This window comes from Symsagittifera roscoffensis, chromosome 8 (genome assembly GCF_963678635.1).
Source record: "Symsagittifera roscoffensis chromosome 8, txSymRosc1.1, whole genome shotgun sequence".
NCBI lineage: Eukaryota > Metazoa > Xenacoelomorpha > Acoela > Convolutidae > Symsagittifera > Symsagittifera roscoffensis.
In genome coordinates, this window is record NC_087069.1 from 15,903,268 (window position 1) to 15,930,564 (window position 27,297).

General features: G+C 33.8%; 1 protein-coding gene across 1 annotated transcript; it reads right to left on the bottom strand.

The window, feature by feature from the left end:
- Window positions 1–3,070: 3,070 nt before the first annotated feature.
- On the bottom strand, window positions 3,071–27,297 carry LOC134853349 (uncharacterized). The gene is made up of 4 exons (XM_063869323.1): window positions 27,102–27,297; window positions 7,226–7,288; window positions 5,893–6,019; window positions 3,071–3,392 (listed from the first exon to the last, which is right to left on the bottom strand). Exons 1-4 carry the CDS (start codon window positions 27,207–27,209, stop codon window positions 3,214–3,216), a joined length of 477 nt encoding a protein of 158 aa, XP_063725393.1. The 5' UTR covers window positions 27,210–27,297; the 3' UTR covers window positions 3,071–3,213.

Genomic DNA, 27,297 nt, shown 5'->3' on the forward strand with positions numbered 1-27,297 from the left:
TCGAAAAAGAATGGCCAACCACAATCAATATGCCGTCCACAATCACAACTCAAAGGATTTAGAGTACGACTTGACTTCGCAGAATAGGACTTCATTGAACTAGACCAATGACCACCTCGATGTTCAAGTATACGTACAGATCCGAGTACCCAGGCATCCCCTCCACGCACAATCTCCACGCCATTCCCAGACAAGGTCAAACACAAAAGAAGTTCTCTACATGAAACAGAAAAACCTGTCATAGCCAACCATTCTGAAATCAGATTTGAGTTTGTTGCGAAAACCCAGTCGTTGCCATAAGAAGACACAACGATTGATCCTGGAACTCCTCTAACAAGAGAACTCAGAAGAAATATGATGTTCGCCAAATACCAACGTCCATCATCCATCCTTTGAATTGCAGAAAGACAATTCTAAAAAACTCTGTAAAACCCGGATGGGTGGAACCTGATCTAAGCTACATTTTATGATTGGATAAATTAGATATTTTACCACTGTAAAGTATTTAATATTAACCAATCATGATCCATCTAACTAACAACCCATTTATTTGTAAGTGCTGAAATTACTTGTAATTTCAGCACCAGAGAGATTTGAATTTAACTTAGAAATTAGTTGCCTCTCCAAGAGAACTTCAGCAGCCGCAATAAACCAGTATACCCTAGATCTATTGAGCCTAGCAGAGACTAGTTAAACAACCTGAGACTAGATAGTATAAGAGTAAGATTAGGATCGGTATTAGACTAAGAAGTTGCACGAATCTATCCGGCCGAAAATAAGATAGCGTGACGAGCAGACGGTGTACCCTATCCGAAATTACTCTATGAGTTAACCACATCGGTTATAACTCAGGACTTCAAAAAAAACTAAAGGGGTATTTGAATTCGTGGGTCGTTTTCTGCCTCGGCTCGGTTCTGAGGTAAGGTGCAGCCGGCTGATTGACAACATATCGTTCCATGCGCATATTAAACGTTACTATCAGAAATTGCAAAACAAAAAAGAATGTTAAAGTTCCACAAAATTGGCATTTAAAAGCTCATTTCAATGTCATGAAATATGCAAAATGAAAACTATAAAACACCAATTTTAAAACATCGCCTAACAAACTTGTGAACTTTGTTTCGATTTGTCTTTTGAATTTTTTCACTTACTGTTTTTTTTTCAGTTACCAGAAAAATCAAAAATCTCGACCTTGGTTTTGCTCGCTATTTGTTTAGCGAGAACAGAGTCGTTAAATATTTAGAAGTATTTCCGAACTACAGTTTACTTTGTGATCAATTTTGAATGTGTACGTTTTTCATTGAATTCTCCACTTGATTGTGTTTCGTTTCGAGCATTCTATTGAGACGGAACTACTGTTCTAGATGATTCATTCAGTTTTTGTACCTATCCTAAGTAATGCAGAGACGTTTAGGCGGGAATTTGGATCGTTTTTCTCAAGCAGGCAACTGAGTTTTCCAAGGTGAAACGTTAGCTGCATCTGAGAATATTGATTCCACGAGGTCACAAAATGGCTCAGCAGCGATCATTTTTTGAAAAAAAAAGTGGTTACTTGAAGGTTGCCAAATCGCTAGTTTTTTGGTTTTTGATAAAATATCGATTCAGCTGAAATTTTATAAGACTACAATTAAAGCGCAAATTTTGGGCTCAAGTTTTAATTGAAATGTTTTCTGTTTCCAAGTATGAGACCGAAATACATTTTAGCAAAATTGTGCCAAACTCTGTTTCTTTTACCTTTTCTCTCCAAAATGGTCCACAAGTTTACATGATAACTACTCGAACATTAGTAACCATTCGATATGAAAATAGTACATAGAGCTCCGTAAACAAACATACAAAACGATAAAAACATACTTTTAAAAGTTTTTTTTTCTGCTTAGGTGCGATAGACAAGAAAAGAAAAAATGACAGTGCTAGTGGAAATAATTAGATTTGCTTATAGCAGCGTCTTTAAAGCAAAACCGAAAATCAGTTCAACAATGGTAAAAATTAAACCTCAACACAAACTGTGCAAAACCAAATCTAAAAAAAAACAAATATGATCATCATAATTTATTTTATACTAACACAAGTTTAACTTGTTGATATGCAAGCAGGACAAATGTATTTTCAAAAAATACAACAACGACAATTTTCAAAAAAAAACGACATTAAAAAAAATTTCTTTTGATAGACAGTTATTGAGTTAGATAAAACACTGCCAAAATTAGAAATAACTTCAGCTCAAAATTTGATCAAGTTGTACCTAAATTAAAATGAGGCGTAGCTTCCCAGCAGTTTTCTTGTTGCTTAGTTTGAAAATCAATAATATTCACAACAACTTTTCTCGAAACTGAAATGAGCTCATTTTTTTTGTAGAACAAAATTAGGACCAAAAGGATACTTCAGTTTATTTTTTTGTGGCAGTCAAGATTATAGCTGGAAAAAATTAAGAAAAACTGACCGTACGGCATAGCGCCTTCCCACTTCTCGAAGAGACCGAATAAGAAATTAGTGTGATTCGAATAAATTCAAATCTACTGAACGGTGAATATTGGCAAAGAAGATCCGTTTTTTTTGTAGAGGTGATATAACTTTCGAGCAAACCACGCCATATTTTCTTACTGTCGAGCTTATCTCAATTCTGTGAGTTCTAAGCAATTGTTTAACAATTATCTGAGTTTGCTAATCCTTATAATGTCAGTAACATTAAAATAGCGACACAAGTTGTTACTATTCAAAAATATTCAGACTTTTCTGGACTCGAAGTTAAAGACTTTCTTTTTTTTTGGGACTGGAGTTCAAGTTATTTAATGTCAAGACCAACAACAATTATCTTTCGAAAACTTTATTTTTAACTTCCAGGTTATACAGAAGTTTGAGAATTGAGTACATTACTTTTAATACAGTTAATTCATAACTTACTTGATAATAATAAAAGATATAATTTTCAAATGGCTCAGAAATGTTTCACAAAGTGCGAAAATTCCATATGCAGCTGTTGCAAAACAATAGCCAAATCCCAAAAAATATTTGTGTTAAATCAATTCATTTCATCTTGGTTCAAAAAATTCCCATCCTGATAAAAAAAAGTTGTAAAAAATAAGCCATTGAGAAAGGTTTTCTTTTTAAATGATGCCATGTAAACATTATACCAATTGGGCAGTCACATAGAGAGTCATTTGAAGAAGATTAGTGGAGTTTCTTGATTTTATCTCTCAATTCATCAACTTTTCACTCCTCGCACGTATCGTTATGGTTTCCAGTGGTCTGGATGCGTCCCACAAACCACCCCTTGAAGTCCCAAGAACCAGAGTAAGGATCGGGGAAAGACTCTACATCCATTTTCAGACTCAGTTTCAGTCCAATGGAAGGATCGCTTCTGTGTGGTACCACGCGACAAGCACCAGAACCTGAAAAGTTACAAAATGTGAATGATAGGTGTCTAGTTTTGGTAGAGATTTGATTTTGAAGTTTTCGCAAATACTTGATACCCGAGTCGAGATTTTTCACCTAATTTGAAGCAAGATTTGAACGGTTTTGAGCGGTTTATCTAAAAAAAACCGCTCAAAAACCGCGCAAGATTTAATACTAAAAAGTCGACCACAGAGGGATTCGAACCCGCAATCTTCTGATTCGAAGTCAGACGCCTTATCCGTTAGTCTATGCGGACTTGATAGATGCTTAATATTCGCTGTATTTGTTCTACTGAATATGTTCAATGTTTTAGACATGCACAACAAATATACTGTCAGGATTTTTATTGTCAGTCTCTACAAAATAACAAAAATAATCGATTATAAGATCGCACACCAACCCCCCCCCCACCTCTTACTAGAGTTGATGTCCCCCCTCACCTCTTACTAGAGTTGATGTCCCTTACTAGAGTTAGATCTCCCCTAACTAGAGAGAGAGGGGGCACGTCGTGGTTGGGGGGTTCGTGGGGGGATGGTTAAACGTGAGGGGGTTACGTCGTGGGTTGGGGGGGTACGTTGAGGGGGGGGGGGGGGGGGGGGTACGTTGGGGGGGGGGAAACTCAAGAGAAACGTTGAGTCTGGGACCTCGACCCGGGAAGACCGCTCAAAAACCGCTCAAAAACCGCTCAAATCTTGCTTGAAAAACCGTTCAAAAATCACCGCAAGAAATGAGCGGTTTTTGAGCGGTTTTTTAAGCAAGATTTGAGCGGTTTGAGCGGTTTTTCTATAAAAAAAAACCCGCCCAAACCGCCCAAACCGCTCAAACCGCTCAAATCTTGCTGGAAAACCGCTCAAACCGCCGAAATCTTTTAAGGAAAATAAGAAACGTAATTTTCTTGACTTTTTTAATTAACGATAAAACAATGAACGACCTATAACTTTGCACTTAAGGTCTTCAATTTTTTATTTTAAAAAATGATTATTAAAAATTGTTTTCAGAATTGAACCAACAATCTTTTTTTGAAAAATGATTTTTGAAAAAATGATTGCTAAACAAAAAAAACCAAAATGGGCCCAAGTATCATAAACTCTTATGGCTTTTTCTGTAGTACCCGAGTGATTGCTATTTTCCAGCGCTGATTCATGTATGATTCAGAGATTTTTGCACAGCTAAGCCTACGATCTTTCAGAGATATTTGAGTAAAGATTCTTTAGAAAATCAGCCGCTAAAATTTCAGAACTTCTAGTAGCTTTCAAATTGGACTGCGAGTTGATAAACCCTGTAAGTTCAAATTTCACTCCTCGCACGTATCGTATACATGTCCATTAGGCTGAATGATGTGGGAGCTAAGCCCAGGAGATCACTAGCTTTGCTCATTTTGATAGGTTTTTTAACGCTGTTTTACAGCTGAAATTTAGCCGAATTGGCGATAATCTATCAATAAATTTTGCTAATGTGGCTAGGAATTTTGTGGCAAGGAACATTATGATGTGAACACAACCCGGGTATTTTGCTATATTAAATATTGTTTTAATAAAAAAACAGAACTGTTTTTTTTTGATTTTCTGACGTTTGAACCAAATAAAGAAAGTCACCCGTAAAACGATCAAAAATTGATCAACTCGATTTAGACGCGTTTAAGAATGTCACTTGAGAAATCCATTTTAATCTTTTCTAAATCGATTAAAATACATTTTTGGCAAATATATATGGTTACAATGTCATACGGATTATAGCAACAAGAAATGGATTTAAATCAGTTTTTACCCACTTTTGTTGATTCATTTTATACAGATCATGATCAGATGTTGTAGACTATCGAACCAAAAAAAAAATTTGAAATAAAGTTATTGAATATGATTTACTATTGATTTTTCGGGTTGATGTTTGAGCTGAAAAAAAACTGTTAGTGTAAGAGAGGTGCTGATTTGTTGCACTAAAATAAAAAATCAATTATTTGTCATTTACCTGACAAACTCGAGCTTAGAGCAAAGATAATGAAAACGATTTGTAAGAAGTTTGTATAAATTTACACTTTTCTTAGAGCTGAAACCTTAAGATTTTTGCTCTCAGTAACTGGGGCAGAAATTTATCTCAAAAACAAAATCCGTCTCAAGTTTTGAAACAGAAGGAAAAATTAAGTTAAATCAACTTCGTTGAAATTTTGATGGATTTAACTTCTTTTAAACCTCTTATAATCGATTTTTATTGCCATTAATATCTGCTTAAATCCTTTAAATCTCTTTTAATTGATTTTTTTTGCCATTAATATCTGCTTAAATCCATGCTAATAAGGGCTACCTTGAACTTTTTTGCACAATGCATTATCAGAATGAAAAGCGTTACAAATCGAGTTCAATCTCCATTCTGTCAGTGAAAATATTTCTTACAGTTTAAATCCAAACATTCGAAAATTTTTTGTTAAATAGTTTGGACAAAAAACCTGTAGTCACAGAATGCGTTGAATAAACATAATTTGATGTGAATTTTTCAAACCTCGAAAATCAAAGGGATAGTAGTAGGTGTCTACTTCGAGGGTCGTTTGTTCAACTGTGAATGGTAGACCGGAAACTGACTGGTCACAGTTGTAAGTTGCTTTCACGCCCCTTTTTGCTGAGGATCCCTGAAAATGATTCTCTGATTAACTTTTCGTGATGCGATTACTTAAGCGAATATATAGCGATGTTGTTCCGACCAGGGAATATGGGGCGGAACTTTGTATTCGGGTGTGTTTCAGCTTTTTTCCACAAAAAATCAGGTACAACATACCACAAATAATTATCAGACTGGGCTGAGTGATATATCATATTAACGCTGTACTTTTCAAGATACAGCTGTTTTTTTCGAAGGTTATAAAAAAGATACCGTATTCAAGGAAACTGATTTTCACCGGATCTGTCAAAATTTGTGTGAAAAATTCAAAGTTTGTCTTAAGTAAAAAAACAATCCCGAGCGCAAATATATAACCAATTTCTTCAAAAAAGAGTTAAAATGACCTAACGGACCTTAAATTGGTCCGGGCCAGCTTCAGTTTATTAGTTTTTAGCCATTCAATTACTTTAGGCTCCAAAATCAGCTCCAAAAGAACTGCAAGTGTTGTTCTACTCAAGGCTTAAATTCAAAATAAAAAAAATAATAAAACACTCAAAAACCAAAAAAGTTATATTCAAGCAAAATTCGCTGATGTGCCTCTCTGCTTGAAAAAAGAAGTTTCTGCTATGGTATCCGAGTCAAAGCTCTCATTTTTCTGTTTTGATTTCAACTAGAAAATAGTTACGTTGGGTTACATTTACCACATCTTTGGTTTTAATAAAAAATTGCCTACAGTAGTAAAAGAAGTTTTGCAAAAAAAACGTGTACTTTTAGTCTTCCGCCCAAATTTGCAAATCTCAAAATACAAATACAGAATTAAAATGATCTAATCTGATTGGTTAAAATTGAACTCATTTGTCAATAAAATTGACTGAAATTGCGTTGAAGAGAGCGGAGTGTTTTATGTAAAATGGGCGGAATAAAAAAATAGACTAAAAAAAAACTAAAAGTTTTTGAGTTGCTTTTACAACAGTTTTGTCGTTTGTGACAATTCGGTAGCGCAAAAGTAAATTGCTGTTGTTTCAGTTGTTTGTTTTCAGGCGTAAAATTAACTATTTCAAAAATTGCATGTTTGCTCTTCTGGGTGAGAAACTGATAAACATGCAAACTTTGAACATGCAAAATTTTTTGATTTTTTTCTTTTATAAACTCGTTTCACTTGTAACCGGTTTTTGCTCGTTGCTCAATTCCTTCCACGTTTTCTTGTTTTGAGACAATTTTTTTAACGAGTACTCACGGAAGCTGGTGTTCCTGGATACGTCACTGTTGGCACCAGGCCAGTTTGATCGACTACGCACGTCTAAATAAAAATCGCTTGAATCAATTTTGGAAAACAACGGTCAAAGGTCTGGTGTATGCTCAAGATGATTAAAAATTTGGAGATGTCCATAAAACTCCAGTAAACTTTAAAAAAAGCTAGCATTTAAAAAAAGCTAGCAAAAAATTACGAAAAAAAATTCTTCGCAGAAGTTTTTCAATTTCGGTTTTATGCTTTGTATGTTTCGCTTATTTGACATCAAATACCATTGTTGCCTCGGGTTGTCACCAAACATTGAGTGAAGACATTGATATAGGTCGTGAAAACTTGTCAAATGTATAGCGCGTGTGAATTTTTTTTTCATGAAACATTTGATCACGCTCAAGTTTGATAATTTAAGTTCTGAATTTTAGTTTTGATGAAAGTCATTTAACTCAAATAAGTTTGAACAATTTCATGTTTATTAAAAAAAAAATTTATGAAACTCCAGTGAACTTCAAAAAATAATTTTCGATCTGGTTCCTGCAAATTAGTTTATTCATCATAAAAAAAACTCAACCATCCAAATACTAAGTTTTAGAGAGCTTTAGAAGACTCAAACATTTCTGAATAATTGTTAAGCTTTTTTTACATTCAAAATTTACCTATGTTAGTTTTTTTTTCCCACGTTGTGCTTCATCTTCCTTTCATTTGTTGTGCTATTGCGACGCGACAATTCAAAATTAAAAATGGCTTGGAGTTTGTCTATCAACCCTACTGGGCAAGTGTTCTACACAAATTGCTGATAATAGCTTACAAAACCCAGGTCAAAACCGCTGAGATAATCAGAATATAAATAATAAAGCTTACAAGGTTACCTCACGGTTTTAGTTTGAGATTGGCACTGAAAGCACAACATCTATAACTCACAACATCTATAACTTCAAAGACAACTCGCTATTTTGTCCGTTTCAACTGAGTTAGGACCGAAGTGTATAACTCATAGAGTAATTTCGGATAGGGTACACCGTCTGCTCGTCACGCTATCTTATTTTCGGCCGGATAGATTCGTGCAACTTCTTAGTCTAATACCGATCCTAATCTTACTCTTATACTGTCTAGTCTCAGGTTGTTTAACTAGTCTCTGCTAGGCTCAATAGATCTAGGGTATACTGGTTTATTGCGGCTGCTGAAGTACTCGGGAGAGTTCAACTAATTTCTAAGTTAAATTCAAATCTCTCTGGTGCTGAAATTACAAGTAACTTCAGCACTTACAAATAAGTGGGTTGTTAGTTAGATGGATCATGATTGGTTAATATTAAATACTTTACATTGGTAAAATATCTAATTTATCCAATCATAAAATGTAGTTTAGATCAGGTTCCACCCATCCGGGTTTTACAGAGTTTTTTAGAACAGTTCTTCTGTAATTCGAAGGATGGATGATGGACGTTGGTATTTGGCGAACATCATAATTTTCTTCCGTTTCTTCTTTGTTAAAGAAGTTCCAGGAAGCTGGAGTTAGGGACATAAGACGTTGTGTCTTCTTGTGACAACGACTGAGTCTCTGCAACAAAATCAATTCTGATTTCAGAATGGTTGGCTATGTCAGGTTTTTCTGTTCTTCGAGGAGAACTTCTTTTGTGTCTGATCTAGCTTGGGAATGGCGTGGAGATTGTGCGTGGAGGGGATGCCTGGTTACTCGGATCTGTACGTATACTTGAACATCGAGGTGGTCATTGGTCTAGTTCAATGAAGTCCTTTTCTGCGAGGTCAAGTCGTACTCTAAATCCCTTGAGTTGTGATTGTGAGCGGCATATCGATTGTAGTTGGTCATTCTCTCTCGAGTGTAGTGGGGTCGTTTTGTCTTTTGATGTTCGTCCTTGGTGTTTTATTCTGATCTATGTATTGCATAATGTAATTTACATTTTATAAAACTTTTATTAGTTTAATATTTTTTAATTATGATTTTAGTTAGTTGTTTTCACAAAAGTTTTTTGTTTTAGTTTGGTTATTTTGAAGAGTTACTCACCCTTGAGTAGCTCTTATTAAAAATAGGAGTGTGGTCACAAAGCGTGGATGTAGCGCGGTGGGTTAGGCCGGCTATAGAGCATGCTCAGGACGTCCTTCCTGGTGGGTTAGGCCAGGAGTGGGAGTATGATTTCATGCGGTTTTTGTGAGGGGTCCTGTTATGTGACAACGTTTTATGTTGGGTTTGTTGTGGTCTTTCTTATGTCTTGTTGGTTATGTCCTTTTTCCAAAAATCAAATTGTTTGTGGTATGGGTTTGTCTTTCGACTTTTTTGTGTTTTATTATTTCTTTCTGAGACTTTATAATAGTCTTCAAAAGAATAAATTATCCAGTTTTAAACTGGGTTAATCCGGTTTGGGTACCGTTGGTTTCCTTTTCTTAGTCATGCTGTTATTCTATGATTTGTGGTATTTAGTAAGCTGCGTTGGTTAGTTTTGTTTAGTATATGATTCCTTTCCAACCGGGTTAAAGGAAAGTTTGAAACATGTTATCTTATGTTAGAGTTGTTGAGTGTGAAAACTTGAAACTGAAATTCATTATTTTAAACAATTCTTCGTGGGCGAGCTGTGCGAGTGTGGATAGAATTTCTGTGCGAATGAATGAGAATATCAAAAGGTTAGTACTGCATTTGCATTTTATCAATTTACTACATAGAATTTGGAAATTTACTGCTAGTTATGGGGGAATTTTAAGTTACAAATTTTCATCATAATTAGATTTACTGCTTGTGGGGAAAATTTTATAAATGAATTTACTGCATTGGTATTAAATTTATAAATTTATAAGTGTAAGAGATTAATAGAATTTTAAAATTGTTTGATGAAATTTGCGATTTTTATTTGTCTTTTGTGGTTTTTGTAGGTGATTGTCGGATGAAGGCTAAAAATCTAAAGAAAACATGGATAAAGAATGGTGAGTTTTTAATATTGTAATTAGTTAGTAATATTCATTTAATTCATACTTACCTGTTAGTCGTCGGGGAAAAAACCGTGGGGGAAGATGTCGTGGATGAGATCTGAAGTTGTTAGTAGTTTAGCTAAGATGCGGATGATGTTTTTAGTCTGAAGTAGTGGCCAAAGCAATTGAAGTGCCTTAATGGTGGTTAGTTCTTCAGTGCCAACTGCAAACTCATAAGGTGTGTTTTGGATTAGGTTATATAATTTGTGATTGAATTTAGTGTTGTGGATGAATTCTAATATTGGGATTTCTATAGGTTGTACAAACTCGTGCGGGATAAGGAAGGGTCGGTTTTCGTCGGCGTTGAAGGTCTTGATGATGGGACAGAAGATGTACATTTGGGTTATGGGATCATAATTACGAAGAATACCATGGAGGTTAGTATCTTTAATGCAATATGTAAAATTTAGGAAATATGGTGAAGTGTATTTTGAATTAATGAATTGAAAACGATGGTGTGGTTGTCTAGAGGGTGTGTGTAGGTCAAAGTGATTTTGGATGAAACGATAATAACTGTATGTGTGGGTTTGTTTAGTGCGCAACATAATATCGTGTGAGCAGTGCAAATCTCTTTCGTGTGGTGCAAGGAAATGAAAGGTTAGTGAAAATATTTGGAAGCGTTCTTTAAAACTTTCGTATGCTTGTGTGTCTGTTAGTGCTTCTGAAATAATGTGGTCATACTTACGGTCGAAGATGTTTAGTGTAAATACATATGGTGTCTTGATGAAAAATTTCTCGGTGATTTGTGGATTAGCGAAGCGATCGTCGTCTAAGAATTGATCTTGGTTAGCTCTGATGATGTTGTGATCATAGTATTCTAGTGTATATTCATTAGCTCTAGGTGCAGTGTGTATTTTTAGTGATTTTTTATATCCAATGTAAGTAAATTGTCTAGCGGTTAGTGGTGTAGTGAGTCGATATAGCATGTCTTTATTTCGCTCTATATCGATGTGAGTGCTGGATAAAGGTAAGCAAAGAGGGTTAGTAAAATGATAATATGAGGTCCAAGAGAGAGTGGGCATTAAAACGTATTCATCTACAAAGTTGCGTGTTTCGTTAGTGTCGTGAGGGGTGTTTAAGGTGTATTGTGGGAATGAGGGTAAGGTGATGGCTAAAAATTCTTTTGTGTTAGTATGCTTGGGATGGTTGATGTATTCACGGGCTGTTCCTGGTTTTGCTGGGAAAGGATGGTTGGGGAACTTTCTTTTAAAGGTGCGATAAGCTCTATTAGTGTTGAGTGAAGATTCAGTGGATGTGGATGACGGTGCTAATGATTCAGTATAATTTGAAGAGGGTGTAGGGGTAGGGGGGTTGGATAAATTTATTGTGGAGGAGATTTGGTTTATGGTTGGGGTATGAAGGTGGTAGGGTTGTTGTTGGAGGGTAATAAAATTATCTAGCTCTGGGGAGATTCGGGGGGTGTCTGGAGAATGCGATGATTGGTCAGAATGATATGGTTGGGGTAACTTGGGAAGCATAAGAGGGTGTGGAAGTGATTGGGTCAGGGTTATTGGATAATATGGGTTGAAAAGGGGGTTGAGAAAAATTAGAAGAGTTATGGAAATTATTGGATGGGGATGGTTCTGAATCGGCAAATTCATCGGGGGTTTCAATATTCGGGTTATTGAATTGTGAGATGGAATATAAAACTGAGATGTGTGAATTAGTGTCGGAATTCATGCCTGATGTTACATTACTAGATGGAAAATCGGGTGGCGGAAAAGCAAAAAGTGGTATTATTGGGATTGGAGAGGTAAGATAGGTTGGGTGGGAATTTGATCGGTGTAGTGATCCAAGTTGTCGGCTCATCGTGGGCTAAAAAAATTATTATTTTGAGACTGAAAAGCGGTGGTATGGGGTTGTTCAATAATTTGTTCATAAGTATTATCATCTTGTGACTGGTGTGTCATTATATGTTGGATGGGACTTTGTGATGTGGTGAGTCGAAAATTTGGATTATGTGTGATTGCTAAATTTCGAAAATTTTGTGGGCTTAGGGATAGTGGATGGTTATGTGGTAGGGGTGGTAATTGTGGTGCCGTTGGCGTTGTGTCTACATTGTTATGTTCTTCGTCGTATGTGTTTTGTCGTGTTGCTATTTTTGTGTTGTATTCTTTTATTTGTGCGTCTAAAAGAATTTTGTTTATAGATGTAGAAAAAATTCCAAAAAATCCTGCAAAGAGTATGCGTGCTACACTTGCTTGTCTGTTTACTTGTGTGTGTATAGCACATGTGTTGTAGATTCCTTTTAAAAGTGAGAAAAGAAATCCAATAAAGTTAAACATTGCGTATAAAATAGTCAATTTTTCTAAGATGTATTAGGGCCATCCTAGAAAATCGAGGATTTCATTTTTGAGTGTAACAAAGCTAAAAATGTTAATTGGTGATATATCTTGGGGACGGTATTTTTCACCGTTTAGATATATATAATCTTTAATGTCTTTAAAATATCCGCTATAGTCTTGCGTGTAGATATCGGCAAATCCTGCGGTTTCTGCAAGTTTGCGTAGATTTTGGTCAATTGATTGCCTTTGTATAGTATCCATTTGTGTTAATAATTCTTGGAATTGTTGTGTTCTAATGTGATGTTGAATATCTGATTTTGAATATATTCCTATTGATTGTAAGTCTATATTTGGGTTTCGAGCAATAGCGCGAATGCTTTCTGGTGAAAATTTTTTGAGTGATTGCATTAATGTGGGATATGGAATGAGAAGATAATATTTATTTTCATCAGGGTTTAGTTGTACTACATTGTGGCTATTTTCTGATCCACATGGGACTGCGGTATCCCAGAAATAGGTTCTTCGTGAAAGTGTATCCACGAAATGTACTTTATTCTTATAAAAGATAGGGATTCTTTTATAACATCGTTTATCTTCAAAAACGTATAGTGGTGATACTTTTTTAGTGCAAGTATAAAACCATAAGATGTTTCCTTCATAGTCTAAAAAATTTGATCTATTTCCAGATAATAAGTATCCTGCATAGGGTATTTTTAATACTGCTAATGCAAGTGATTGTAATATTTGTGTTCGTTCTAATTCGCATAGTTGGTGTAGTGTTTCTAATTCGGAGAGTGACATTTCTTGAAAAATTCGGCTAATTGTATAATCTAGTTTCATATCTAAATGAATATCATAGTGGATATTACCGAAATATGTAAAATTCATTAGTGATAATTCTTGTAAGCGTGTGCTTCTGGTGTCATGGGTTTTAGATGTCCACCAGGTTGTCCGTTGCTTTTTTCAAAATTAACTGGTATATATGATGTTCCTTCGTTTGGAGGATGACCTGTGGCATATAGGTCAATTTTTATTTTTCCAGTGGTCATGTCGAATCCTTTTTCGTATTCAACTAATATTTCAGAGTATTGTGTTCTGTGAAGTGGATTCCTGTATTTACATGCAAGTTCTGTTTCTTGATATATTTGAAAACGTGTCAATTTATTTTCTATATTGTTTATGTTTCTAAAATTAGTACTTTGTTTTCGTGATGGATGTACTTGTTCATATGGAATTGATTGTAAAAAGTATTTTTCGTGAAATTTTATCATACGAGCGTGTATTTTTGCTACTTGAAATGTTGTACATGTGTCTTCGGGGAACCAAACAATTGTTGCTTGTGTTCTCGTTGTAGGGTCGCAATAACCTTGATCATTTTTACAAGGTAATCGGATTCCTTGATAGATCATTGTATTATCTGATAAATCTCGTGTGAGTTGTATTTTTTCGAGTTGTATTTTCCAATCGAAAAACATTATTTCTTGGTATCCTTTATTTTTTGTGTCTGCTTTGCAGTTTGATGTGTTATTTATACCAATGTGTGGTATCCAATGTTTATCGTGTAGGTCATAGGTTAATCGTCCGTGTGCGCCGTTATACGGGTATTTGTCGTCTAGTTTTATATGTCCTTGGTGTCTTTCAAGTTGTGATTGATGTACAGAGTCTGAAAAAACTTGAAAGTTAACTAACTTTCTTTCGGAGTTTTTATTTTGTGTGATGTTTAGTCTAAGTAATTCATTTTTACAATCGTCGGGATTGAGATGTAAAAGACGTTCTATATTACTCTGATAGAATGATTCATGGTCAAGTCGGTTTTTGTTTCCGTTCGAGACTTGTGAACAATGTACTTTCTTTTCGGAAAATGTTGCTGTGAATTTATAACCTGTAACTGTTGTTGCTCGGGCTTTTGAATAGAGTGTTGCTATTACATGTGTGGTTTCTATAGCTTGTGGTTCTGTTTCACATTGTGATACTTGATTTATTGCATATTTGTGTAGTGTTTTTTGTTCATTTTCTTCACAATCGTAATGTGTTACTAATAAATCTTGTGGTCCTGTACGGGGGGAAGGGTTTATGTTTTTATTTGAGATTACTAGAAAAAGGAGTTGGAGAAAAATTAATAATTTTAGAATATACATGTGTATGATAATCCTGAGTATGGATTGTAAAATGTAATGTAACCAATTGTGTTTTTGGTATATCTGTCGTATTTATATATTACTTCAGTAGTTATAAACGGTGGTGGTAGTGATTGAGCTGTTATGTTAGGTGGGTTTAATGGGTAGGGATGTTGGGTAAAATTGTTTAACTTAACTGTGATTTCAAACTTTAATTGTAAACTGTTTTGTTGGAGTATTTGAATATTGTGATCACGGATATCGTTGTGAATATCTTGGCGATATTGTAATCTATTAAGTGCCCAGTTATGAAGGCGGTTACTTTCTTGATGTTGTCCAAATAATGGTGGAGGTGCTGTAAATGTATTCCAATCTAATCTTAAAGGAATATTTGTTAATGATTGTTCTCGGTATCTTGCGTCGAGATTGTTTGGAAAAGTTAAGTTAAGGGGTGTCGGTGAAATTTGACTAATTGATGGTGTTGATGGAAGTGATAATGTTTCGGGTAGTGATGAAGATGTTGTATCTGTAGAAATGTCTATGGGGTCATTGACTAAATTTGGTTCACCTTGTGTGAATGAATGTGTAGTCCAATATGGTAATCGTGATGTTTGGTTTGTGGGGTTAAAAGGATTTTCACGTATTTGCTCAGATGTTGGTGTTGAACCTAAGTAATCTGAGGGTAGGCTTGAAGGGCTTCGTTGTGAAAAAAGTGTAGGAGTTTCTGGTGTAATACCAGTGGGATTTTCTGGAGTGCTTTGTGGTGGTGATTGAGGTATTTCAAAATGAACTCGGGGAGTTTGAAAATTTCTATTTCGTCGAGGATGTATAATTTGTCTATTTATTTCTGTTGTGTTTTGGTTTTGACTAAGGTGTCGTATTCTACTTAGTTCTTGTGGTAGTGTTGGGTAAAGGTTATATGTTGGTTCACTTAGAGATGCTTGTCGTTGAACTGGTTCTAGTGGTTCAGATAAACGAGCGTGCCGTTCTTCAAAAGTGTATGGATTATCTTGAAAAGAAATTCGTGTAGATGTTTGAGGATTTTGAGTAGTTGGAGGTGGTGTTGGGTTATCTTGGGATGATGTCGGTGAAGACTGACTTTGTGATTGTTGGGTAGCAATTTTTGATAGATTTTTGAATTATTACTTTAGTGAGAAAGTTTATGTTTATTATAATATTCTTCCAAAAAAATAATTAGAAAAATTGTTGCTAGGGCAAATGTGATGATTGCTTTCTTGATACATTTGCATATTGTCAAAATGAGGGATGATAAAAATGTTATGAAAATTACAAACAATAAAAAAATATCAGTTCTACTGAAAATTGTTCGTATCATTTAGACAAGTTGTATGAATCGTACCTGTGGATATAATCAAGGGTTTTGGAAAGTTGGAGAAATAGTTCGAAGATAGTGTAGAAAATTAAAAAAATGTTACAAAAAATGATTAGGATTATTAGAAAAGATTCAAGTATATCAAAAAGAAATATTATAAAGGTTTCAAGTATCGTAAAAAAATGTTTAAGATTTATGAAAATTTTAGTGACTGTTTGAGAGAAGAGCATTTAAGAAATGATCTCTTGGTCGAATATTTTTTGTTGCTTGGGGCGATTTTCAAGTGTGGTCGGATTATTTATTAGTTTTTTGACAAGTGGGTTGAGTTTTGTAAAAAATTGTTGGGGGCAATTTTTATGGTGATCGGGAGGTCGTCTTTTTCTTTATTTTTGTTTGTCAAATGATCCGGGGTATGGTGAGATTTTTATACTTTAGGCTAATTAAAATGTTCATTTTGTTACTTTAGGCTAAGTTAACAAATTTGTTTTGGGGGTATTCGTGGTCTGAGTTGGGGAAATATTGTTGATCTTTGGGTTATTAGATAAGGGAGGGGTACGGTATTATGGTGATATTTATTTTAGTTGTCAAGTTGGAGTGGTTTGCTTATTTTTGACCTGGAGGTCGTAAAGTTATAGTTAGAGATGTGCCTGGAGTTCTATATTATTCGTCTAATTGATCTTAGTTTGAGTTAGAGAAAGTGACGGATTGGATGAATCCTATTGGTCTATTTTGAACTAGAATTATTGCGTACTTGTCAGCATGTTATTTTGAAAAATGTAAATGAAAAATGTTTCGGAGGTTTCAAGATTATGAAGTATAAAGTTAAAATTACTTTTGAAATTCCACTTTCTTTAATATTTTAGATTGGGGGATGAATATTTTGTAGTTTTTACGTGGTTGATTTCGAAGTCTTGTTGTTTTTCTATGTTCTGATTTGTCGATTTGTTCTTGGGGTATTATTTGTTCGGTCATTTTTCTATTTTTTCTTTGTTTTGGGGATTCTTTATGGTCTAGGTTTTTTGTATTGTTTTTGGTGGCGGTTGGTTTTGTGTTTTGATTTTCGGTGGGGTTATCATTTTGTTCTGTGTTTTTCAGATGTGGTTCATTTTGAATGATTTTTAATCCTGTGAAAGAATATAATTGAGTTAATTCGCGGAGTGCGTATTCTTTTGGGTAATAAGGTAATAGGTTGTTTCGATGCTGAACGATTTCTTTTTTGTTTGAGTCGGTAATTTTATATGTGACATCAGTGGGTCTTGCAATTATTTGGTATGGTCCTTTTCGAAGGGGTTGTAATTTTTTAGAAATTCCTTTTTGAGTATTAAAATTAGGTATCAAAACAAATGTTCCAATTTTTAATTCGTAGGCTGGTGTAAAACGTGAATTGATTTGTTCATTAATGTTTTGTCTCCGTAATAACTTTTTTGTTATTTTTTGATAAATTTCATTGTGTTTTTTATCTCTATTTAGAATCCATTCGGTGTGTGTACCGGAGGCTAGTTTAAGAATTTGTGGGTGATGAAAATGATCTTCATCGTGTGTATGTAAAGGTAGGTTATAACAAATTGAATCTTTATTTGGTTGACAATAACCTTGTGCGTTTTTATGAGAATTTGCTGTAAACATTATTGGTTTGCGTGGCTTTTGGTTAAAAACCATTTCGTATGGTGACATTCCTAGAGTTGTCGTAATTTGTGAATTATATGCTAAGGGAAATAATTTTACATCTGCTGACCATTCGGTATATTTTGTATCATTTCCGTTGATGATACATCTAAGATATTCTTGTAATGAACGGTTCATACCTTCGACTAAGCCGTTTGTCCAAGGTGCGTGAGATGTACGTGGTTTGTGTTTAATGTTGTATAAATGACATAGTGTTATTATTTCATTATTTATGAATTCTGTACCGTTGTCTGTGACTAAAATTTCTGGTAGTCCAAATTTTGCTATCCAGTGTCCATAAAGTGTTGTATACGCATGATAAGCGTTACAATGTGGTACTGGGTTAAGTGCTACATAGTGTGTGAATGCGTCAACAATTACCATAATGTAGGAATTTCCTTCTGATGAGGGTGAAATTGGGCCTTTAGTATCAAATGAGATACGGTGATTAAAGTACAAGCTTTGTCCTTTAAAATCTTGTTTTTGTGCTATTTGTTTTTGATTTGGGTAAGGTTTATTTAGTTGACATACTATACAATCATTGCATAGTACTTTTATCCAAATTGGTGCATTTGGGAAGTAAAAATTTTGTATAAAGTTTGAATATGTTTTTTCTGATCCAGAATGTCCTTTAATATTTTGTGTATGTGAGATATTAAAAGCTATGAGAATCATATTTAAAGGAAGACAGGGGACTGTAGTTTCGTTTAAGTTATACTCTAAAAGGTCTGTAGTTTCTTTAATTGTTGTGTTATTAAATTTACGAAAATATCGGAGGAGTGTCTTGTTGCCTAGAATGGTTGAATCTGCTCTGATAGGTTTAGTTTTATATTTATGCCATGATTTTAGTTGTCGAATTATTGGATCAGGATTTTGATATTGTTTTAGTGTTGAATTTGTAATTGTTTCTGTTGGAGGGAGAAAAATGTTTTCAATTTCGAATTTAGATAAGGGTATTGTATCTAATGGGTCATGAAGGTCGAAAAATTGATTTATTGTGTATTTTGAATCGTTTGTTTGTGGTCCTGATAAATTTACTTTATCAGTTAAATTTTCTTTTTCAATTAGTGGAAAATGGTCTTTTTTAGTTTGGTGTTGTTTTGTTCGTTTTTGTTGGGTGTTATTTTTTATCCATTGAGAATATGGGATTGGTTTGAAAGTTGATGTTCCAAGTAGATCAACTTCATAATAATTATTTTGACAATCTAAATAAAGTGGGAAATGTTGTAAACTATTTATTTGTGATTGTTCAATATCAGTTTTTACTGCATATTTGCATTCCAATCGGGGTGATGTTTCGTTTTCTGCAAGGTAGAATTTTATGTTTTTGGGTATTTCAACTGTTGTTTTTCGTGTAAGTAATTCGGGTGGTGTATTTCGACTTAAGGTGTCTGGTAATGCAAGATTTTTGCCTGCAGTCCAAACTATATGTAAGTTTGGAAATTTCATTAGAATTAGTTGAAATCTGTAAACTCGGTGGTTTGGGTTAGATTTCTGTGTAAATAGAAAGATGATTGGTTTATGGTCTGTGAATAAAACTGTGGGATGTTTTGATCCAAGTATCAGAAATTCATATTCTGTCAGTGTATTTATTATGGCTGTACATTCTCTCATTAGAGTTGAGAGTCGTAGCTCTGCTTGAGTGAATAATCGGGAATTTGCTGATATCAGGTTCATTTTATTTGTACCATTATGTGATTGTAATAGTGCGTCGCCGATGCCAAAGTTCGAAGCATCGCACATTGCATAAAATGGTTGATCAGGGTCTGGAATTGTGTTTGAAATTTGTTCAGTTAAAAGTTTCTTTATTTCTTCGAATCGTGCTTGATGTTCTGTATTCCATTCAAAATTATTTTGTTGTCTAAGGATGTTATAAGATGGTCGTAGATATAATTGCATTTTATAAACATATTTACTTAAAAAGTTTAACATTCCAAGAAATTCTTGGATTTTCTTTTTATTTGTTGGTGGTTGAAGTTTTTGAATAGCGTCAATGCGTGATTTCAATGGAGTGATTGTTTTTCTTTCTATATTATGTCCTAAGAATTTAACTCTTGTCAAAAAGAAGTGTGATTTATTGGGGGCGGCCTTCAGATTTTCGTTCTGAAGTATTTGGTGATATTTTTCTAAAACATTGAACATCTCGTCTTTTGTTTGTGATTGCATAAAAACATCGTCTAAATAGGTGATTGCGTTTTTCTTGAGTATTAGTGGTCTAAAAATTTTGCTCATAAAAGCTGAAAATGCTGCTGGTCCTATGGATATTCCATAGAATAAGCGGTTGAATTCATATTGTTGGTTTCCGATAACAAATTGTGTTAAACGTCGTGATTGTTCATCTAGTGGCATTTGATTGTATGCACTATTCATATCGGCGGTTGTAAAGTATTTGCCGTTTATTTTTGTTAAAATAACTTGTATTGGTTCAATGGGCCAATTACATTTTGATTCATCTATGAGTGAATTGAGGTATCTAGCGTCGAGAACGATTTTTAATGATTCTCCTTTAGCTAGAATAATAACGGGGTTGATAAATGTGTTGCCTTTTGGTTGTTCTTCTTTATTAACTGGTGATATAATAATGTACTGTTCTAAAATATCGAGTAGTCTGTTTACTTTATCATTTAAGTGAATTGGTACTTTACTTGCTCTCTGTTTTTTGAAAACTGCGTCTGGTTTTAACGGGAGATGTAGTGATGAACTGATTTTGCCAACATCGAATTTTGATGTTGCATAGACTGTTGAATATTTAATTAGCTGTTTGGCTAACTTTTCGAATTCGTCTTGTGTTATTTGTGAATGTTGGAAATTAAACATTTTTAAAAATTTCTGTTGGTCCTCTGTGTAGTTACTTATGTTGAATGTAGGTTTGAAATATGGAGTTTTTGTGAAATAATCCGTATTTCTGTTTTCGTTACTTATTATATTATTTATAGATAATTCTTCATTAAGAATTGTTGATTGGCAAATATCTAATAATTGGAGTATATTATTTACACGATAGGCTTTTTCGTGTATTGGTGATATTGTAGCGTTGGTTTCACAATATCCTAAAAGTCCTAGAGGTAATGTTACTTGGTAAGGTGTGTTGTTATAGACATGTAAGGAAATGATATCTGAATTCGAATTTTTCAAATATTTTATTGAACAGATTGTGATTTTGAAAAATTTATGAATAGGTTTGAATTCAAAATCTGACATATAAAATTTTTGTTTGTTTTGTTCTTTATCATATTGGTGAACTTGTTTGATTGAAAAATTATAGATGTTTCCTGATAGTGGTTTCAAGTGTTTTCTTTGTTGATTAAATATCGGGTAAAATTTCGAAAAGAATGGTGGTTGTTTATTTAATCTCTGAAAAAATGTTAATGATGTTTCTTTTGTTTTTGTATACTTATCTTTGATTAATATTTTACTATTTAGTATGTTAATTGTTGGTATATACTTCGAAATAAATGGTATTCCAATGATATTATATTTAATATCAGTGATATGGAATATTTGTTTAAATGGCTTATTTAAAATTTTGCTTTGCTCCATTGTTCTGGTGGGGAGGAGAAATAATTGGATTTTTCCGTAGTTTATCAATGTTGATCCCTGTGCCGTTGCTAGCTTACTGGAGTTTTCAAGAGGTGTTAGCTTTGGGTGTAAAGTTTTTATTTCAATCCATGTGGGAATGTTTATTATGTTTGATTCTGCTCCTGAATCAATTAAAAAATCGATTTCAAGGTCTGGTGGTTGAAATTCTTTGTTTCTTGGGCTTTCTAAGAGAAATGGTATTGTCCAAATTTTTTCTTTGGGTTGTTCTTTTTGTATATTTTGATAGATGTGGTTTGTGTTCAAGAATTTTGTTTTGACATTTTTATTGGGTTGATTTGTAGTGTTAATTGCATTCGTTTCTTGCGTCGTTGGTGTGGAATTTATGGGTGTAGTGTAATAATTTTGAAGAAAATCTGATTGATTTTCATATATGTGTGATGAAAAAGGTTGTTCATATATGACAGATTCATAGTCATTTTCGACTTTTATCATATTGATAGAAAGAGTGTTTTCTGTGTCGCTTTCTGAATCTGATGATGCACAGTTTATTTGATTGAGTTGTAACGTATCAGTTACTGTGTTATCAATACCTGGAGGGTCTGATGTTGTTTCTGGGTTAGACTGTACTTGATTGATTTGTCTTTGATGTTTAGGTGTACTACTTCTGTGACGATTATTAGAGTTATTATAGTGATTATTATTCCGGTGTGGTGATTGGGAATAATTTCTATAACGATTATTGTAACTTGAATGTCGATTTTGTGAATTATTTCGCGATCTATTTTGATAACTGCTGTTTGGTCTGTTATATGAGTTATTTCTTGATCGGTTATTTTGATAATATTGACTTCGATTGTTTGAATAACTTCTATTTCGATTATTGGAATAGTTTCTATTTCTATTATATGATGAGTTTCGTGATTGATTGTTTTGATAGTATCTATTTCGTGATTGGGAATTAGATCTAGAAGCAAACTGTGTTGTGTTTGAATTAGATCTGGAGTAGTTATTTCTACTATTTGGTCTATTGTAGTGATTTTGCGATGAATTTTGTGTGTTTCTTCGTTCTGGCGATCTTCCTCTATAACTTGAGTTATATGGGGATTGATTTCTTGTATAGCTTGTATTGTTCGGAAGTGGTTTTCCGGAACTATTGTTGCTATATACATTTTTGTTTGGTAGATTTTGATCTTTCTTCATATATTGATAAAATGACTTATTTGGTTCTTTGTATTTTTGAGGTTTATTTTGACTATCTTGCTGTTTTTGTCTACATTCGGAAATACTATGTCCGTATCGTCGGCAATAATTACACCATTTTTTGAAAGATGGTTTGCCTTTAAAGTTTGGGTTCTTTTCATAAATATTGAGTATTTCAGTGATTTTTTCAACGAGGTCTGTGTCTGATTCCTGTATATTATCAATATTAGTGGAAGTTGTTTCAATTCTGTTAACGTATTGTAATTTCAGATTTTCCGTTTCTTCTAGTTTCATTGTGATTTCTGCTTGTTCTAATTTGTCTACTAGTTTTCGAAAATCTAAATCGGGTTCTCGAATTGAGGAAGGATGGGATGCTCTCTTTTTTATTGCTATTTTCCTTAATTGTGGTGTTAAGGTCATCATTAAGATTTCTGTCATCTTTGTGTTTTTATAGTCGTGTGTATTTAGTGAATATGCTTTTCGAACTAGTGTTTCGATTCTTACTGCTAATTGCTTGATGGTTTCGTTTGGTAATCTGCGAATTTCATTACATAAAACTCTTTGTTGTTGTTTGTTTCTTTCGGAGTCAAACATTTTTGAAAATTCCTGTGTAAACCTTTTCCAGTTTGATTTTATTTCTAGAGGTAGTACTGAAAACCGTTTTTGGGCTGCGCCATCTAAGGTTGTTTGTATCAACGCTGTGCGTCGATGTATCCAGTTTTGATGTAGTGGCGTATTAATTGGTTCAGGTCCAATGTTTAAAATCAAGTTTGATGTTACTGCATTTAAATAATCTTCTACAGAGTATTCAGGGTCTGTTCCTGTGAAAACCATTAAAGGTTTGTTTGATGTTATTGATGATCCACCCATAAGGTATGGATTCATTGTCATTTGTAATGATTCTGCTGCATTTGGCATTTGAGAAAAATTTGAAAGTTGGTTTCTTGTTATTTCATGTTGTTGGAGATAGTATGGGAGTGGTATTTCATTTTGCATTTGTGTTGGTTGATACGAGGGTGCAATCATTGGATTTTGTTGTTGAATTGGTTGAAAAGATTGTGTATTAATTGGATTTTGTTGTTGAATTGGTTGTTGATGTTGTGCATCTATCGGTTGTGGAGAAAAATTCCTATGATTTGTACGTGTTTTCTGTATTCCTTGTCCACGATATTCTTGAGTATATGGTGCAAATATGTCTGGTTGTAAGAAATCATCATCTGAGGATAAATAATCCATCTGATAAGATGTTTGTTTTTTATTTTTATTTTGTTGAAAAAATGGGTAATTTTCACTGTGATCTTGTGGAGGATTTGTTTGGAAATTTATTGAATTAGTTTGGGTCATTGGGTTATCCCAGTTTCGAGATCTTGTATACTGGTTAAAATTTCTTCGTGGTTGGTAATTTGTTTTTGATGGATGTGTATAATTATAATTATGGTCTGCAAAGTTGTTTCTAGTGAATGTTTTGCGTGTTTTTGATGGTATTGTCATGGGTCTGTATGTTTGGTAATCCATATGTGAATATTTTGGAGCAACCGAAGGTTTAACGGTTGATTGTAAGGTTACCTGTGTTTGTGAAGGATTTGTATTTCTTGGTGTTGTCAAATTTGGGCGTATTGGTGAAATACTTTGTTGTGTAGTTGTTGTGTGTACAATTTCTTCATTTATGAAGTGTGATGGTGTCTGGATATCTTGTTGAGTAAGATTCCTAGTTCCATTGAGGTTTTCGTTGTGTATGACTGTAGAGTTTAAACTATTATTTTGTGTATCGGGCAGAAATGTATTATAGTTCAATGGTGTTGCATCAATGGTTAAAGGTAATACTCTTACATAATCTCTTATGTAAGATATTGTACTTATTGCTTGACTTGAGATTGATTGTGGGAAGCTTATAAATGCGGGATGAGACCATTCGGGGTCCCAAACATAATCTGATTGTTCTGTGATAGCGGTATCATCGTTTGAATTTTGGGGTCTAAAATTTTTTCTTGCTTGTGCAATTAAATCAATATTGTGTGTGAAATAATCTATTATGAACAATGCCAAAATTTTTTGTAGATCGTGTTTTGTATGTTGTGAAACTTCGTCTTTCGTGAAATTTTCTTTAATAATGTTTAAATAACTAGAGAGTAGTGTGATTTCATGTCGTACTCTTAAATGTTTAGATGTTTCTGTCGGTGAGACATTTGTTATTGGGATTTCGTTTTCTAATATTGAAATATAACTATATATTATTGCGAAAACTTCATTAGTGAAAATGGAGTTTGCTCTTTGTGAGTTATGGTATTGGATGCTTTTTATATATTCTGAAAAAACTTTTGAAAATTCTAAATCAAGATCGTCTGTTTGAATTGTATATTTCCTATGATTATGGTTTGGTGAGGTGAATTCTATGGAGTAGATTCCATACTGTTGTGTTATGTTGCATATATCTTTTAGGTAGTGGTCTATGATTTGTCTTTTGATTTTTACATCTGGGAACTCTGTTTTACATGGACTGATTCCGGGTTCAAATAAATTTAAGAGTAAATTTTTACAAAATATGTGTTGTCCTCTATCAGTAGTTGCATCTACTATAAAAGGAAAGATTTCATCATCATCTGGAGTTTCGTCACCTGGGGTGTGCGTTGAGCTCATTTTTTCGTTCGATGACTGTTAATATGTAATTATTAATGTGTCGAATTGGTTGATTCCAATTGTATAAATGTACTGGTTTGTGTTTATACTGCTTTTTTATTCTTCTTTTTCCTCTTTGTGATGAATTTGAAGTTGTTTCTGAGTCAGAGAAATATAATTGATCGTGAATTGGGCAATTTTTATCTATTGATTCTTTTAGTTTGTAAAGTTCGTCTAAACTGTTGGTTTCTGATTCTGAAAATGCGTTTCGATTTTTTGAAAATCTTTTTCGTGTTATTTGTCTTTGTTTCGTTATTATTTTTCTCTTTAGTGTTTGTCGTTTTGTTCGAATGTATCCAACTGTTTGTGTATGAGGTGTGATTACAAGGTCGTATTTTTTGTTATCTATTTCACAATTGTGTAAAACGATTGTTTGTTTATTTCCTAGGTTTTTAAATGACATAAGGTTTAGGATGACGGATGCAAAAGGATGTTAAGTGAATTCTAATTGCTTAAACTGTTAGTCCTTACGATTTTTTGGTTAGCTTAACCTGGGTCTATTTGTTCAGGTTTGGAGAGAAAAGTATATCTATTCCGGAGAATGATTTTTAATTTCTCGTGACTAGTATAAGTTAAGGTGTTAACTTACTTAATCTTACTTAGGGGTAGTGATTGTGTTCAAAGGTTGGAGAATAGTAAATCGATCCACAAGGTTCAGGTATAATTAGAACGCGAGTAGTTCGTTAGATACTATTTTAAACTTACGAAGTCTAAGATTTATCCTGGGTCTGGTAAGAGGGGGGGTCAAGTGAAGGATGAATAACCGAAGTTCTTCACTGTTTATCCTAATTTGAATGATTAGTTTTGTTTAAAAACTTCTATTAGTCTTAGGTCTTTAGAAAGGGTTGGATAGTGAATCGACGTTTGAGGTCGTTAGACACTAATTAAGTGGGTGGGGGAGAACAAAGTTGTTCTGTTTGATCCAAGTATAAGCCTTGATGATCAAATTTGAAATTTAATTAAGTAGAAAATGATTTAAGATCCAAGGATAAGCCTTGATGATCTGATTTTAAAATTAAGTGAATTTAAGTTTTAATAAAATTTTAAATTTGTGTAAAGGAAAGATTTAGTGTTTTATGATATTAGTGAGTTTATGATTGCTGTTATGTTTTAGGTGATGAAGCTGGAACAACAGGATGATTTATGATTACTAACCATTTATTGTCATGCTACTAATTTTTATTTTTATTTTCCAATAAATATTTTTCAAACATGTTTTGTATATTACTGCAGAGTTTTAGGAAAACGATCTGAGATCTTTTTATCATCCGTTATTATATATTATTAATTTTGTTTAGCGCCTGAAATGATTTTGAAGATTAACTTCAAGGTTTTATGTTTGCAAATGGAAATCTAAATTCATTGCGAGTAGTATTCTAAATATAAAAGTTTGTTCTGGCTTTTGCCGAACTATCATATAACTATGTGGCAAGTTTCTACTTTGTCGTAAGTCGTCTCTGGTTCGAGGTCTTCTTCCAATTCCGGGTAGTTCTGTTATGGTTCGGAATATTGGCTCTGATCTATTGAGTCGTAGAGACATTTCGATTAAATTATTGTCGTATAACATTTTGGAAATGTTTTTGTCTAATTTCTAATCTATTTTGGTTAATTCTAAGCTATTAAGGTCTTGTTCGAGACTTATGGTCGCACCAGATGAGTTAGGACCGAAGTGTATAACTCATAGAGTAATTTCGGATAGGGTACACCGTCTGCTCGTCACGCTATCTTATTTTCGGCCGGATAGATTCGTGCAACTTCTTAGTCTAATACTGATCCTAATCTTACTCTTATACTGTCTAGTGTCAGGTTGTTTAACTAGTCTCTGCTAGGCTCAATAGATCTAGGGTATACTGGTTCATTGCGGCTGCTGAAGTACTCGGGAGAGTTCAACTAATTTCTAAGTTAAATTCAAATCTCTCTGGTGCTGAAATTACAAGTAACTTCAGCACTTACAAATAAGTGGGTTGTTAGTTAGATGGATCATGATTGGTTAATATTAAATACTTTACATTGGTAAAATATCTAATTTATCCAATCATAAAATGTAGTTTAGATCAGGTTCCACAACGTACCGCTCCAGTAGGTGCTCCAATTGGACTATAAAGTGTTCCATCCTGTTGGCAAGCTTTTGTCCCATTGCATGCAGCACTCGGTAGTGACATAATCGTTCCACAAGGCATGAACGAATAAACTCTATTGTCGGCTGAGGAAGAACTTGTTAAAACTGAAGTGTACCCCTTGAGGTCAATCTCTCCGCAATTTACTCCT